General features: G+C 45.1%; 1 protein-coding gene across 3 annotated transcripts in view; it reads left to right on the top strand.

The window, feature by feature from the left end:
- Positions 1 to 15,758, top strand: part of SEC14L5 (SEC14 like lipid binding 5) — a 45,527-nt gene that overhangs the window by 16,048 nt on the left and 13,721 nt on the right. For all 3 annotated transcript variants that reach the window (XM_028515174.2, XM_036020957.1, XM_028515185.2), the window contains exons 5-10: positions 3,768 to 3,896; positions 4,495 to 4,687; positions 9,526 to 9,638; positions 11,441 to 11,630; positions 14,214 to 14,302; positions 14,396 to 14,466. In XM_028515174.2, coding sequence (XP_028370975.1) covers positions 3,768 to 3,896; positions 4,495 to 4,687; positions 9,526 to 9,638; positions 11,441 to 11,630; positions 14,214 to 14,302; positions 14,396 to 14,466 — 785 coding nt within the window. The remainder of the gene's footprint in view (positions 1 to 3,767; positions 3,897 to 4,494; positions 4,688 to 9,525; positions 9,639 to 11,440; positions 11,631 to 14,213; positions 14,303 to 14,395; positions 14,467 to 15,758) is intronic.

The raw sequence follows: 15,758 nt of genomic DNA, 5'->3' as shown, positions 1-15,758 counted from the left end.
ACTGGGGACCCAGCCAGCAACCCAGGCATGTGCCCTGAACTAGGAATTGAAATGGTGACCTTTGGGTTTGCAGGCCCGTGCTCAATCCACTGGGCTACACCAGCCAGGGCTATGTGTTACTTTTTAATATAATCAAGGATAATTATTATTATTCCCCAGCACATCCATTCTAGCGGGAGACACAGGCTGGGAGAGGGGATGGCAAATCAGCATAGACATGTAACTTTGTCCAGAAAAACAGCAACAAAAAACACCCAAATCAGTAGACTTCCAACTTTGTCCAGAGAAAAACCAAATCAGTGTAGACAGAACTTTGACAGACACACTGAGATGGGATGGAGCAGCTAGAATTACGGAGAGTAAGAGGAGGGGCCCTGTCCTCAGTGACAGTGTTCCCTGAGGAGGTGCCATGGAAGCTGGGGCCGAGGGAGGAGAGGGCTGGGAAATGAGTTCTAGGGGAGGGAACAGAAGGTGGGGAGACCCTTTGGTGGGTCAGGAAGGTCAGAATGAGGACTGCAGGGGTCCTGCTGGCCTCAGGGATGGAGTGAGGCCTCTGCAGGCATTTGGAACCCAGCTCTGCCACTTTCTTTCTTCTTTTTCTTTTTATCCTCACCTGAGGGCATTTTTTCATTGCTTTTAGAGAGATGGCAAGGGAGAGAGAAATATTGATGTAAAAAACATCGATGTAAGAGAGAAACATTGCTTGGTTGCCTTCTTCTATGCACCCTGACCAGGGATTGAACCTGGAACCTGGGCATGTGCCCTGGCTGGGAATCAAACCCTTGGACCTTTCTGTCTACTGGATGATGCTTCAACCATCTGAGCCACATTGGCCAGGGCTCTGCCACATTCCTGCTGAATAATGTTGGGCACGTTGTTTTCCCTTTCCTGAGCCACCTGTCCGTCCCTGTGAAAGGGGACCTCAGCAGAACCTGCCTCATCAGCTGGTAGAGGGGCAAATGAGACGAGGTAGCTGTGCTAGATCCCAAATTGCATTTGTGTGACAACTATGGCACATTACAGGTGTTGCTGCTGTGTCTTCACCTAGCCTCCCCCACCCCCAGGGAGATCTTGGCTCCTGCATCTGTCCTGTGGTGCCCCATACACAACAGGCGTATGGAGAATGCTTTTTTCTTTGCACACTTCTAGCTTTTCTTGGGGCCTCCTGGAAACTGGGCCTAAGATGTTCAGATGTTTACGTCTGGGAAGGTGCAGGTGGGAGTTTTTTAAATCCCATTTAGTGTAGTGGTTCTCAGAACAAGTTCCACAAACAACTGAATCAGCATCACTGAGGCTGCTTGTGACATGCAGATTCCTGGGCCCCACTCTGGATCTATTCCACCTGGGCCTCTGCATCTTTAATAGGCCCCCCGGTAGCACTTCTGCCTGTGGGAGTTTGAGAAGCACTAAGCCTGGGTCTGCGTGGTAGCTCTGTCAATGAAGTTTGTTTTTGCTTACATATGTAAATATTTATTTTTTATATATTATATATAAACACATAACATGCATTTTAAAGATATATATCTAAATGTGTATTTGGCTCTGACTGGTGTGGCTCAGTGGGCTAGGCATCATCTCACAAACTGAAAGGTCACCAGCTCGATTCCTGGTCAGGGCACATGCCTGGGTTTCGGGCCAGGCCCCCGGTTGGGGGTGTGAAGGAGGCAGTTGATCAATGTTTCTCTTGTGCATCGATGTTTCTCTCCCCCTCTTTCTGCCTCCCTTTCCCTCTCTCTAAAAATAAATAAGTAAAATCTTTAAAAAGATAAAATGTATATTTGTGTATAATTTATTTTTATATATGATATATTATATTACATATATTACCTATTTTTATATATTATTATATACATATACTTTTTAAATTTGTGAGATCTTTATTTTTCTGTTTTCTTATTGTTGTTCAAGTATAGTTTTCTGCCTTTCCCCCTACCCCTCCCTTCTATTTTTTAAAATATATTTTATCGATTACACTGTTACAGGTGTCCCAAATTTTCCCCCGTGACCACCTCCACCCAGTACCCTCATTCCCTCCAGCAATCTCTCTCCTAGTTCATGTCCATGGGTCGTGCATACAAGTTCTTTGGCTTCACATTTCCTATACTATCCTTAACCTCCTTCTGTCTATTTTCTACCTACCAATTTATGCTTCTTAATCCCTGTACTTTTCCCCCATTCTCTACCTGGCTGATAGCCCTTCAAGTGAACTCCTTTTCTGTCATTCTGTTCCTGTTCTGGTTGTTTGCTTGGTTTGTTGTTGTTTTTGTTTTAGGTTCAGTTATTGATAGTTGTGAGTTTGTTGTCATTTTACTGTTCATAGTTTTGATATTTTTCTTAGATAAGTCCCTTTAAAATTTCACATAATAAGGATTTGGTGATGTTGAATTCTTTTAACTTTACCTTGTCTGGGAACCACTTTATCTGCCCTTCCATTTTAAATGATAGCTTTGCTGGTTTGAGTAACCTAGATTGTAGGTCCTTGCTTTTCATCACTGTGAATACTTCTTGCAAGTCTCTTCTAGCCTGCAAAGTTTTTTTTTTTTTTTGAGAAATCAGCTGGCAGTCTTATGGGAATTCCTTTGTAGGTAAATCTCTGCTTTTCTCTTGCTGCTTTTAAGATTTTTTCTTTATCTTCAACTTTTGGCATTTTAATTATGATGTGTCTTGGTGTGGTCCTCTTTGTGTCCAACTTGTTTGGGACTCTCTGTGCTTCCTGGACTTGTATATCTATTTCCTTCACCAAATTAAGGAAGTTTTCTTTCATTATTTTTTTTCAAATAAGTTTTCAATTTCTTGCTCTTTCTCTTTTCCTTCTGGCATCCCTATGATTTGGATGTTGGTACATTTGGAGATATCACAGAAGCTTCTTATTCTGTCCTTGTTTTTTGAATTCTTGTTTCTTCTTGCTGTTCTGATTGAATGCTTTTTTCTTTTTTATGTTCCAAATCATTGATTTGATATTCAGTTTCATCCCCTCCAGTGTTAGTTCCCCGTTGATTTTTCTTGATCACCTCAGGCTCCAACCCACACAATTTACAGGTCTGCTCTTCTACAACAGGCCATGCTACTAAGACAGAGAGCCAAAGCATCTCTACCTGTCAGATGCAGAGTTCAAAACACTGGTTATCAGGATGCTCAAAGAACTCACTGAGTACAGCAACTTTTATTTGTTTGAATGTCACTATACTTCCATGGATTATGCATTCACTGGAACTGTGTGCTCCTGGAGCACTCTAAGGATACAGAAATGGTCCAAAAGCTATAAAGGATAAAAGACAGCTTATCAATGGACCAAGCTTCCGCAAGCTGCACCACATCAGGATGATAGCTGCAGCCTGGGCTCTGGCAAAGTGGGATGGGCAGAGTGGACCAGAGATGCTTGAGAGGAGACTGGGGACAATGGCTTTCGGGAGAGAACCAAGAGAGCAGATGCCAGGATCCTGGTGCTGAGTCATCCTCCATACTGCAGGAGCCATCCGGCTCACGCAGACCTATATACATATAATTTTTAAGTGACAGGAACACAGATATCAGATCCACTTTCTTCCTGCCCCTCCTGAGAAGGTTCTTTGCTCTCTAACACTTTAGACCTTGTGTTGTGCTCTGGGTCGGGGCTCTTGGCACTGCTGGACCCCTTGGAGGTCACCGGCTGTGACTGTGCCATCTACTGCATGCTCTAGCAGGGCCCAGGTCACCAAGAGATCCCAGGGGGAGGGCATGGTGCCTTCCACCTTGAGACTGTGTCATCACTCTTGCCTTGCTTTCAGGTCCACCCCGAGAATGAAGAGTGGACTTGCTTTGAGCAATCTGCCTCACTTGACATTCGGTCCTTCTTTGGCTTTGAAAGTGCCTTGGAAAAGATTGCAATGAAGCAGTACACAGCCAACGTCAAGAGGGTAAGAGAGGGGTTCCATCAGTCATGGGGAGAATAGTGCACAGACCTCTGGGGTTGCCAGTCCTGGTTCAAAGCCTCCTCTGCCACCTGACAACCCATGTGACATCAGGCAAGATCTTTAAACTTCCTCATCCGTAGGATGGGTATTCTAACAATGGCCATTTACAGGACATGATGGATGGACAGCAAGCCTATAATGGGGCCATCATAATCACTGTCTTGGTTGTTCCCAGGTTGTTGTGTGAACTCTCTGGACACAGAAGCAACATTGTGTGGTTCTTTTTCCTGGTTAAAATCGCCCCTGCTTGGTTTAAAGATATCAGACCCATTGCTGAGTAGATGAAATTCATTTTAATAATATGTTTTGTCCAATGAATTATCAATATAAAACTTACATTCTTTGTTTGGTCCCAAGTCTTGCAGATTCAGTGTGTATTTAACATTCACAGCACATTTCCATTTGGTCCAGCCACATTTCAACTGCTCGACAGCCACGTGTCAGGGCTGGGACCCGAGCAGGTGGGATGACTCCCAGGCTGGTGCTGTCGCCCCACTGTCCTGCGTGGTGCTGATGTGTCTTAGTTCTCTCTGGCTTCCAGGGGAAGGAGGTGATTGAGCATTACCTGAACGAGCTCATCTCTCAGGGCACCTCTCACATTCCCCGGTGGACGCCTGCCCCAGTCCGAGAGGAGGACGCCCGCTCCCAGCCTGGGCTGGGAGATCCCAGCTCCCTGGAGGCGGATGGGCCCAGAAGCACCCAGGGCGCCGATTCAGAGATGGTGGGTTCTGACGGTAGGTAACTGCGGCTGAAGGCTGAAGTCCGAGGAGGAAGCCTGCGTGGGGTTTGCTCCCTCTGTGTGGGGAGAACTGCCGTGGATCCCCTGGGGGTGGGTCGGGTCCTGGGATGATTCAGCCTCCTCCCTCTCACGGCTGCTGTGCCCTCTCTCTCCCTTCCAGCCCCAGAGCCAGAACTGGTTCATTTTTAGGTCAGGAATTGACCTGATCTGGTGGCTGAGGGCTCCCCTTTTCTCTGGTTTTATTACTATTTTAAATTATACGAGTGGCGCATGATCATGGTGAAAAAAAATTCAGATTGCTCAGATGTCAAGTAGGAAGTAAGACTCCTTTGCTTTCCTTAACTATCTAGGCATCACACATACATAAAATGTACATACATGTACATATATGTGTACACACACATGCACGCATGCATGCATGTATAACCTAGGTTGAACAAATGAGAGCACATGATATATTCTATTTGCTACTTTGTTTTTTTCACTTACTAATGTTTCTTGAATAGTTTTCTGTATCAGTGCGTGTATCTTTGCTCTTTGAAGTATTTCATGGGGTGGCTACACCACAGCTTATTTATTAATAAAAATTTATTGATTATTTCACTTGATCTTAGCCAAAAGTCTGAGAAGCAATTACTATTAATTATTTAGTTTATTTAGCTAGTCCGCTACTGATGGATATTTAAGTTGTTTCCATGTTTTTTAGAAACATTTTTTAAACCAGTTTTATTTATTGAATTTAAAGGTAGAGAGGAAGGGGGGCGGAGAGAGAGAGAGCGACATCAGTTTGTTGTTCTGCTCATTTATGCACTCATTGGTTGATTGTTGCATGTGCCCTGACCAGGTTGAACCTACGACCTTGGCGTATCAAAATGATGCTCTAACCAACTGAGCTACCTGACCAGAGCATGTTTTCATTTTTAAAAAATACAAATAATGTGGTATAGCTGTGTTTTTAAAAATATTTGCGTGAGTATATACATAGCATATAGTTTAAAAAGTTGAATTGATGAGTCAAGGTTATGTGCAACTGAAATTTTGGAAGATTTACTAATTAGGCCTATAAAGAAGTTGTACTAGGCAATGTTCCACCAAAAGTGTGTAGCTTTGTCTATTCCTGACTTCACCTTGGCCCCTCACGAGACTGTTATTAAACATTTTAAGTTTCTGAAAGACAAAAAGCGAACATTAGTAGATTAGTGATTACTTCTTTCCTATGAGGGAGGTCAAGTATATTTTCTCATGCTTAGTGACTCCAATTAGCTTATTTGGGAATCCCTCTTCTTGTTCATTTTCCTATTTGCCCATTAATTTCTTACTACTTTATGAGAGCTCTTTACATATTAAGGCAATTAGCCCTTTGTCATATTTCAGACTTTTACTGACATGGAAAATATTTACAATATGATGTCGAAGGGAAAAACCCAGGACACGAAACCACACACACCCCATGCATCCAGCTTTAACCACGGGCCCTTGTGCTCTCGACACGTCAGTTTCTCACAGGGGGATGCTGAAGGGAGGGGCCTGCCTGCTGTAGAGACAGACCATGGAACTGAAACCACATCTGGGAATGTGTTTAGGAATAACAAAATTCATTTGTTTAACAATGATTTATTCTGCACCAACTTAGCTGCCCACTGTTGTACATACATTTTTAAAATACTAAAATTTTTCTTACAGCCCTGGCTGGTGTGGCTCAGTGGGTTGAGCGCTGGCCTATGAACTGAAAGGTCACTGGTTCAATTCCTAGTCAGGGCACACACATGCCTGAGTTGCAGGCCAGGTCCCCGGTTGGGGCGTGCAAGAGGCAACCAATTTTCTCCCACATATCGATGTTTCACTCCCTCTTTCTCCCTTCTCCTCTCTAAAAAAAATAAATAAAATCTTAAAAAATATATATTTTTAAATAACACCACACTTCTACCCCTTTTCGTGCATACATTCTGTGGGTCATGTCCTGTGCCCTTCCCGTTTTACACAGGCCTTTCCTTCCTTCTCTGTCTGTGCTGTCCAAAGCAGGGCTGGTACTCAGGATGGCTGGTGGGAGGCACGTCACGCCCCTTCCACCCTGCTCTGAATCACTAAGCCTTTGTGTTCAGGAGAAAGAGGCCTTCACAGCTGCCTGGAGGCTGGAAGAATGCTGGTATCTCCTCTCCCTTGTGTTTTCTACCTCAGCCCTTCCTTGCTCACCCCCTCCCCACATGGCCTCCCTTGCCCTCCAGCATCTCTGCTTCTGATTTTTCTGTGGGTGTTTCCGGGTCTGGAGTTACTTGCTCCCAGCATCCCTTCTGCCTCTGGTTACCCAGATACCTCCTAGAGCAGATGGCATGACCCCCAGCCACAGGCTTTGTTTTGGAAGGAACCATTGTTTTCTTATTGTGCTATCTGCACACACAAAAATGAGCCATGCCCACGGGGCTGCTCTTTATAGAGTGTCTCCATCCATTACTGAGAAACTAACATGCCTCACCATGCCAGCATTTGCCACCCAAAAGTTAAGGGAGGGCATCAGGACCTCAGGTTGGAGCACAGCCTGTAAATGTCAGCACATGCAGACTCTGAACAGCCCAGTTGTGTGAGATGGGATTGGACAGTGGAAATGATCTGTGCAGCTATGGGAAGTATTTTGGGGTCAGGGCTCTGCCTACCAAAAGCCTCACACCCCACAAAAGGCCTGGGGTAGTCAGAAGGGAAAAGAAACTGGTATTTATCAACCACCTGTTATGCCAAGCACACTGCATGCATTTACTCATCTGAGTTCACTTAACTTCTCTTAGCTTTAGTTTTTGTATTCTGGAAAGTGGGAACACCTCATAGGACCATTCGGAGAACTCACTGAGACGATGCATGATGCATGTCATATTGTTAAAAATCTTTAGAGCCATAGCAAATGATGAGGAGGAGAAATTAAGAAAACAAATAAATTTAACCAAAGAGGTGAAAGACCTGTACTCTGTAAGAAAACTATAAGACATTGGAGAAGTAAATTGAAAATACAAATAAATGGAAGGTTATACCTTTCTCATGGATTGGAAGAATTAATATTGTTAAAGTGTCCTCACTATTCAGACTAGTCTATAGAGTCAATGCATTTCCTGTTAAGATATTGGTGACATTCTTCACAGAATTAGAGCAATTCATCCTAAACTTTATATAGAATCCCCAAAGGCCACAAAATAGCCACAATAACCTTGAGAAAGAACAAAGTGGGAGGTATCATGGCTCCTATATCAAACTATACTGTAAAGTTACAATAACCCAAATAGTATGACACATTCATAAATGTATAGATCAATGGAATAGCACAGAGAGCCCAGAAGGAAATCCTTGCTTATATGGTCACTTAATCTACAACAAAGGAAGGAAAGCTTTACAATGGGGTAAACACAGTCTCTTCAATAAGTGGTGTTGGGAAAACTGTACAAATACCAACAAAAAATGAAATTGGACCACTTTTCTGCACCATACACAAAATAAACTAAAAATGGATTAACAACTTAAATGTAAGGCTTGAAACCATAAAACTCCTAGAACAAAACATAGGCATAAACTCTGACATCATTCTTAACAATATGTTTTTGGCTATACACTCATATCTCCCCATGCAAGGGAAACAAAAGAAAAAACAAACACATGGGACTTATATCAAACTAAAATGTTTTTGCACATCAAAGGAAACCATCAATAAAACAGAAGATAACCTAATGAATGGTAGAAAATACTCATAAATGGGCCCTGCCTGGTGTGGCTCAGTGGATTGGGTGCCAGCCTTCGAACCAAGGGGTCGCTGGTTCAATTCCTAGTCAGGGCACATGCCTGGGTTGTGGGCCAGGTCCCCAGGTGGTGGTGTGCAAGAGGCAATCAGTCGATGTTTTTCTCCCTCTCTCTAAAAATAAATTATATAAAATCTTTAAAATCTTTATAGAAACCACGATGAGATATCACCTCATATCTGCCAAATGACTATCATCAATAAATTAATAAACAAGTGCTGGCAAGGATGTGGAGAAAAAGGAATCCTCATGCACCATTGCTGGGAATGCAGACTGGTCCAGTTACTGTGGAAAACAGTATGGAGGTTCCTCAACAAATTAAAAATAGAGCAGCTATATGATCTAGCAATTCCACTTCTGGGTATTTATCTGAAGGGAGAACACACTAATTTCAAAGGATAGATACACCATGTTCATTGCAGCATTACTGGTAATAGTAATATGTAGATATGGAAGCAACCTAAGTGTTTATAGGTAGCCAAATAAAGAAGATGTGGTACATATATACAATGGGATATTATTCAGCAATAAAAAGGGATGAAATATTGACGCTTATGACAAAATAGATGGACCTAGAGGGTATTACTCTAAGTGAAATAAGTCAGAGAAAAACAAATATGATTTCACTTTATGTGGAATTAAAAACAAAACAAAACAGATGAGTAAATGAAATAAACTAGAAACAGACCCATAGATAAAAAGAACAAGCTGATGCTTGCCAAAAGGGGGATGGAAAAAATATTCAGAGGGTGGAACAGCTCTAGAAGGTGGGGATTATTTCCATTTCTGAAGGTCTAAGGGGACATGTCACTTGCCACCATGAGATCCAGGCTTGCCCCAGCATGAGTTTTCAGAACCACCCAGGACATGGATTGGAAAGACTAGAGGACCTGGAGCCCATGGAGCTGTCATCTGGTAAAAGGGCTACCCTGTGGCTTGGAATTACATTTCAGATCCAAGGTGACCAGTAAGGTATGGGTTCCAGAAAGGGTAGACATGGTGGTGAAGAGACACAGCATCTTCCTCTTGTCCTGAAGCTCCCCTTCTTCTCTTGCAGGGGACAAGCTGGATGTAGACTACATTGAAAGGTGCCTGGGCCACCTCACGCCCATGCAGGAGAGCTGCCTGATTCAGCTTCGGCACTGGCTGCAGGAGACGCACAAAGGCAAGGTAGGTGCCGGGCTGGGGCTTGCTGGAGCAGACACAGACTCAGTTATAGCTGCCCAGCCTCAGGCACTGGGAGGATGGGTCAGGGAAATAAGTTTGTGTAATTAGCAATGCTGGATACTTAGATTTTGCCTTCTTTTCATTACATACTGTCTCATTTATGTACAACACGTGCTGTGCATTATTATTGACTTGGCACTGTTGACATTTGAGGGCAAACAATCTTTTTTTTATCCTTACCTGAGGACATGCTTATTGATTTTGGGGGTGGGGGATGGAGAGAGAGAGAGAGAGAGAGAGAGAGAGAGAGAGAGAGAGAGACATAGATGTGAGAGAGAAACATCTATTGGCTGCCTCTTACATGTGCCCCAACCAGGTATCAAACCCATAACCTTTCGGTGTAGAGGACAAGGCTCAACAAACTGAGCCACCCGGCCAGGGCAAGGCCAGGCAGTTCTTTCTGGTGGGGGCCGTCCTGTTCACTGTAGGGTTTGGAGCAGCACCCCTGGCCTCCACCCACTGGTGAGCTCCACGAGCTCTCCTTCCCCAGTCGTGGCAACCAAAAATGGCTCCAGGTATCACCAAATGTCCCCTGTGGGGCACAGTCACCCCCGATCAACAACTACTGCTGTTCACATAACCATGCACACTGTTCTTTTAAAAAGAGATTTGATGGGCCTGACCAGTGTGGCTCAATTAGTTGGAGTGTCATCCCACAAACCAAAAGGTCGCCGGTTTGATTCCCAGTCAGGGTACATGTCTGGGTTGCGTGTTCAGTCCCTGGTCAGGGCATGAATGAAACAACTGATCATTGTTTTCTCTCATATCAGTGGTTCTCTCTCTTTCTTCCTCCCTCCCTTCCTCTCTCTCTCTAAAAATAAATTTTAAAAATATTAAAAGAAAAATAAATAAAAGAGATTTAGTGAGTTGCAAGGGTTGATTTTTGATTGCATGTGGAGTTTGCCTTTAGGCTCTAAGCCCCATCACACAAAGGTTCATAATGCATTTGGGTTCCTACCATGAACTTGACCTTCAACTCTGTTAAATAAGAACTTCCTGCTTGGTCATGGGTTGCTGGCCCTTTCTCCTAGCGTCCCCTCCCCACTTTAGGGAGCAGACAAGTGAGCTAGTGTTGAGCTGTGATGTAATCTGTCTGCTCCCGTTTCCTCATCTGTAAAGTGGGGATAACATTAGCATTTACCTCCCAGAGTGAATTAATGGGGATCCACATAAAGCGCTCGTCTAGAGCCATGTCTAGCTCAGACTGAGCACCCAGTAAACTGTGCTTTTGATTGGGGTTGGCTTTGCCTTGACTCTTGATATATACCCTAGGGAAGGAAGAAGAGCTGGTGGGGTCTTAGCTTGTCCCCTCAGCTATTAGGCTTTTTGGGTTATATATGGCAGGAATGCAGCTTGAACAACAGGCACAAAAAAGGGGGGCATTATTTTTTGGCTTATATAACACTGTTAAGAGGGGTGTATTAATTTCCTGGGGCTGCTGAAACAAAACTCCACAAATTGGGTGGCTTAAAACAACAGAAATTTATTCTTTCCCATTTCTGGAGGCCAGAGGTCTGAGCTCAAGGTGAGAACAGAGTTGGTTCCTTCTGGAAGGTCTGGGGGACAATCTATTCTATGTCTCTCCCTTGGCTTCTGGTAGCGGCTAGCAATCCTTGGCTTGGGGATACATTTGGCCTTTTCCCCAGCTAGGTATTTTTAGATGAGACAAGAGATTCATTTTTCATAATTTTATCTACCGGCTTAGGAAATACCGTTCTACGGGTTGTTCCTCCTTCTTCTCTCAGATTCCCAAAGACCAGCACATCCTTCGGTTCCTGCGGGCTCGTGACTTCCACCTAGACAAGGCCCGGGAGATGCTGTGCCAGTCCTTGAGCTGGCGAAAGCAGCACCAGGTGGACCTCCTCCTTCAGACCTGGCACCCCCCTGCCCTCCTGGAGGAGTTCTATGCGGGGGGCTGGCACTACCAGGACACAGGTGCGTTCCTTGACCTACACAATGGGTAGTGCACACTTTGCTCACTGCCTAATGCACTTTGAATCCCACTTTTCATCCTTCTTACTTTTTCTTTTGACTCTTCTGGACAGCTGGAGATGACAACCCAGCCATGAAAGTGGCTGAGCTGGGCTTCAGGCAAATGGTATCCTGGGGCTGCAATTGCAAATGGCCTCAAACTGGGTGGCTTAAAACAACAGAAGTTTATTCTCCCCCAGTCTGGAGGCCAGAAGTCTGAAATCATGGAGTTGGCAAGGCCGTGATCCCTCTGCAGGCACTAGGGGAGACTCCTTCCTCATTTCTTAGAGCTTTTCTGGTGGCCCCAGGTGTTCCTTGGCTTGACAGCATCACTCCGGTCTCTCGCTCTGTGTTTACATGGCCTTTCTCTTTGTGTGTCTCTCTGTGTCCTTCCTCTTCTGATAAAGACCCCCGGTCATTAGATATAGGGCCAGCACTGATCCAGTATGATTTCCTTTTGAGGTCCTTAACTAATTACATCTGCAAAGACCCTATTATCAAATAAAGCTACATTCTGAAGTTATGGGTAGACATGAATTTTGGGAGATATTATTCAACCCACTATAAATAAATATCTTTGATTTTTCTGTTACAATAAAGTTTATTATGAAAACAGGCTAGTGTGGGAACAAGGGGACAGACAAGTATACATAGGTTGGGTGGCTCAGGTGAAATAGTGTGGCTTCTTCACATTGGTGCCACCCACGCTTGCTGAGGGCAGGGTCCAAATCTTCCATGGTTACAGCATATCTGCAATCCTTGCTGGTTTGCCATCGAAGCCAGTGCCTATTATGATTTTCAATGTTCTGTATATAAAAATTCATATACAGTTGATCCTGGAACAATGCAGGGGTTAGAGATGCTGACCCCCCTGACACAGTTGAAAATCCAGATGTATTTTTAAACAGATTTTTATTTATTCATTTTTAGAGAGAGGGGAAGGGAGAAGAACATTGATGTGAGAGAGAAACATCAATTGGTTGCCTCTCATATGTGCCCCGACCAACCAGGGGCCAAACCTGCAACCCAGGCATGTGACCTGATTGACAACCCTTCACTTTGGCGGGTGACACCTAGCCAACTGACCACAATGGTCAGAGCTCCACATATAAGTTTTGACTTGCCCCAAACTAAACTACAGTCATCCTTTGGCATCCACAGGGGGTTGTTTCCAGGAACCCCTGAGAACACCAAAATCTGCAGATGCTCAAGTCCCTTGCACATAGTTGGCCCTCTACATGCATGGATTCCCAACAACGGACCGCTGATCTGCTGTTGGTGGGCTCCACAGATGTTAAATGGAGGGGTAATTTATATTGCTTGAAAAAATTCCACAGAAAAATGGACCTGCGCAGTTCAAACCCGCGTTGTTTAGTGGTCAACTGTGTGCTGATTAGAGCAAATGCTTGAGTCTCCTGAAGAACTGGCGGGGACACTTTCTTCTAACACACAGTCGATCCCCAGTATTCATGTGTTGCCTAGTTGTGAACTTGCCTACACACTAAAATGTATGTGTAGTCTCCAAATCAATACTCAGGAAGCTTTTGTGGTCAGTCATGGACATGTGCAGAGTGGCAAAAAATATCTGAGTTGCCCGACCTGCACTTCTCCAGCTCCAGATGTCTCATGGATGTCTTTCTGCCTTCCCGTTTCAGCTCCCATACTGTAAGCAAGTGTCCTTTTTGTGGTCCACTTAGTGCCACAGTTTTTGTGTTTTTGTGCTTTTGGTCGGTGATGTTGCTGTTTGCAGCGGCCCCGAACATAGTGCAGACGTGCTGTGTCATGTTTCTAAGAGCAAGAAGGCTGTGATGTGCCTTACAGAGAAAACGTCGTGGGTTAGATGCGATTCATTCAGACATGCTTGATAGTGCTGCTGGCCGTGAGTTTACTGTCACTGACTCTACAGCACGTACTGAAAAAGGTGTCCTTAAATAGAAACAGAAAACAAGGCTAGGTATTGATCAGGAGACAAAAACGTTATGACTAGAGGCTCGCAGGCCCTGACCCTGTGTTTTTCCTAGAAGCAGTGGTTCTGTGTTTGCTGTTCAGTGTTCAAGGCAACTTTGTAGAACAACTAACACGAATAACAAGAACTGACAGCATTAAGTGTATAATTCCTTATTTTTCCATTTTTGCTTTGGCTGACAGAAAGCTAATAGCCAGCTTTTATCTATTCTCTCCATGTTCCTTCATTACATAGCTCATATCCTTTTTTTAAAAAAAAGTTTTTAAACTAAACTTCTAATGTTAGAACAGTTTTGGGTTTTCAAAAGAGCTGAAAGGGCATGCAGAGAGTTCCTGCCTGCCCCCCACCCAGTTTCTGTTGCAGAGCAAACCCGAGTGCTTTAACTGTTGCACTGCCTCCTTCACCATAAGTGGTACCAGCACCCCTGGGGAACAGGCAGGGTGTTAGTAAGTAGTGGGTGGACTAGGCCTCGGGTGAGCTGCACCTGGCACCCTCATCTCTGAGGAGGGTAAGTGCTCATCATGACTTTGACCTGCTCTCTCACCTGCATTCCCTGAACAATGTCCCCTCTCTCTGCAAAGACGGCCGCCCGCTGTACATCCTGCGACTGGGACACATGGACACCAAAGGCTTGATGAAGGCTGTGGGGGAGGAGGCGCTGCTGCAGCACGTGAGTCGGGGTCCCCGCTTCCTGGAGCCCCAGGGGGCTGCCTGTAGTGGGGCAGCCACGTGAACGTTGGCCAGAACATTCTCTACCTTCCAGGTTCTTTCCGTCAACGAGGAAGGACAGAAGAGGTGTGAAGGGAACACCAAGCAGTTTGGCCGTCCCATCAGGCAAGAATCCCCCGAGAGACAAATTCCCCCGAGGAGTAAAAACAGCCAAGGCTCACAAAGCATGGCGCTCCACAGAAATATCCTCACTTACTTGTCACAATGACCCTGTGAGGCAGGGGCTGTATCGTCCCTGTTCTTTATGGAGGGGGAAACTGAAGCTCAGAGTAGTGATACTCGTCCAAGGTTGCTAAGCTGGTTAAGTGGCAGAGCTGGGATTTGAACCTGTTCCTGTCTGGCTCAGGCTCAAGGACTTTGTCTGCCATGCCATTCACCCCCTGGCCTTTGCTTTTTGGGACCCACCCCCACCCCCTCTGTGAAGTACCACCTTCACTCTGTCTCCCAGGCACGCAGGCTCAGGCTCACAGCTGTCCGGGCACGTCCAGGAACCCGCCATTCCCCTCTGCCTTCCCCAACTTCTATGCCTGAGCTCAGTTTCCCGCACCAGCACTCATGTGACATTGCCCCCAAAGGCTCCGAACCTTTCCCCTTCTGTGAAGTGGTAACAGTATCATTAGTTCTGGCACATCTTGATAGCTGATCAGAATCAGTGATGGTGAAGAGATGATGCAAGTGCGTATAGAACTTACTATGCAGCAGGCACTCTTCTGAGCCCCTTGATCCAGGCTGTCCTTGTCACCACCACCGGAAGGAGGAGAGGCAGGGCCTGCTACTGAAGCTTTCTCCAAAATTGCCCTGGTCTTTGTGCAAGTTACGTTCCTTTGCTCTTCTGCACTTTCCTAAGGGGACACACACTGAGGTGGGGGATGAATCAGTCAGGGTCCTGGCCAGAAGCAGAATTTACCCTAGACCGGCTCAGATGACAGGGTGTCACAAAGGGGCTCCTTCCAGTGGTTTGGCAGGGTGAAGGGAACAAACGTGGGATGGAGAGGCTCGCAGGGACTACTAGCACAGCAGTAAAATGGCCATTTTCCTGATGAATTCATACTAATGAACTGTAGGCACAGAGAAGTTAAGTAACTTGGTCAAGGCCACACAGCAGGTGGCAAAGCAGGGATTTGAACCTAGCTCTTAGCACTTATGCTCTGTTTCATCATCAGCATCTTTTCAACGATCAGTAGTAACAACTAGCTTTTATTGAGTGGATACCGTGTGCCTGTCCTTGCAGAGACCTTTACATCTACCACCTCATTTAATCCTAACAACAGTTGCTTGAGCTGGGGACTGTTACTGTCATTGCCACTGTCCTGATGAGCAGGAGGGTGCCCAGGGTGAAGGTGACACTTGAATTCGAGTGTTCAGCCTCAGAGTCCACGCTCCAAGCCTCTTTGTCA

The sequence above is a fragment of the Phyllostomus discolor genome, chromosome 3 (genome assembly GCF_004126475.2).
Source record: "Phyllostomus discolor isolate MPI-MPIP mPhyDis1 chromosome 3, mPhyDis1.pri.v3, whole genome shotgun sequence".
NCBI classification, from domain to species: Eukaryota; Metazoa; Chordata; class Mammalia; order Chiroptera; family Phyllostomidae; genus Phyllostomus; species Phyllostomus discolor.
This window is presented reverse-complemented; position numbering and strand designations above follow the sequence as displayed.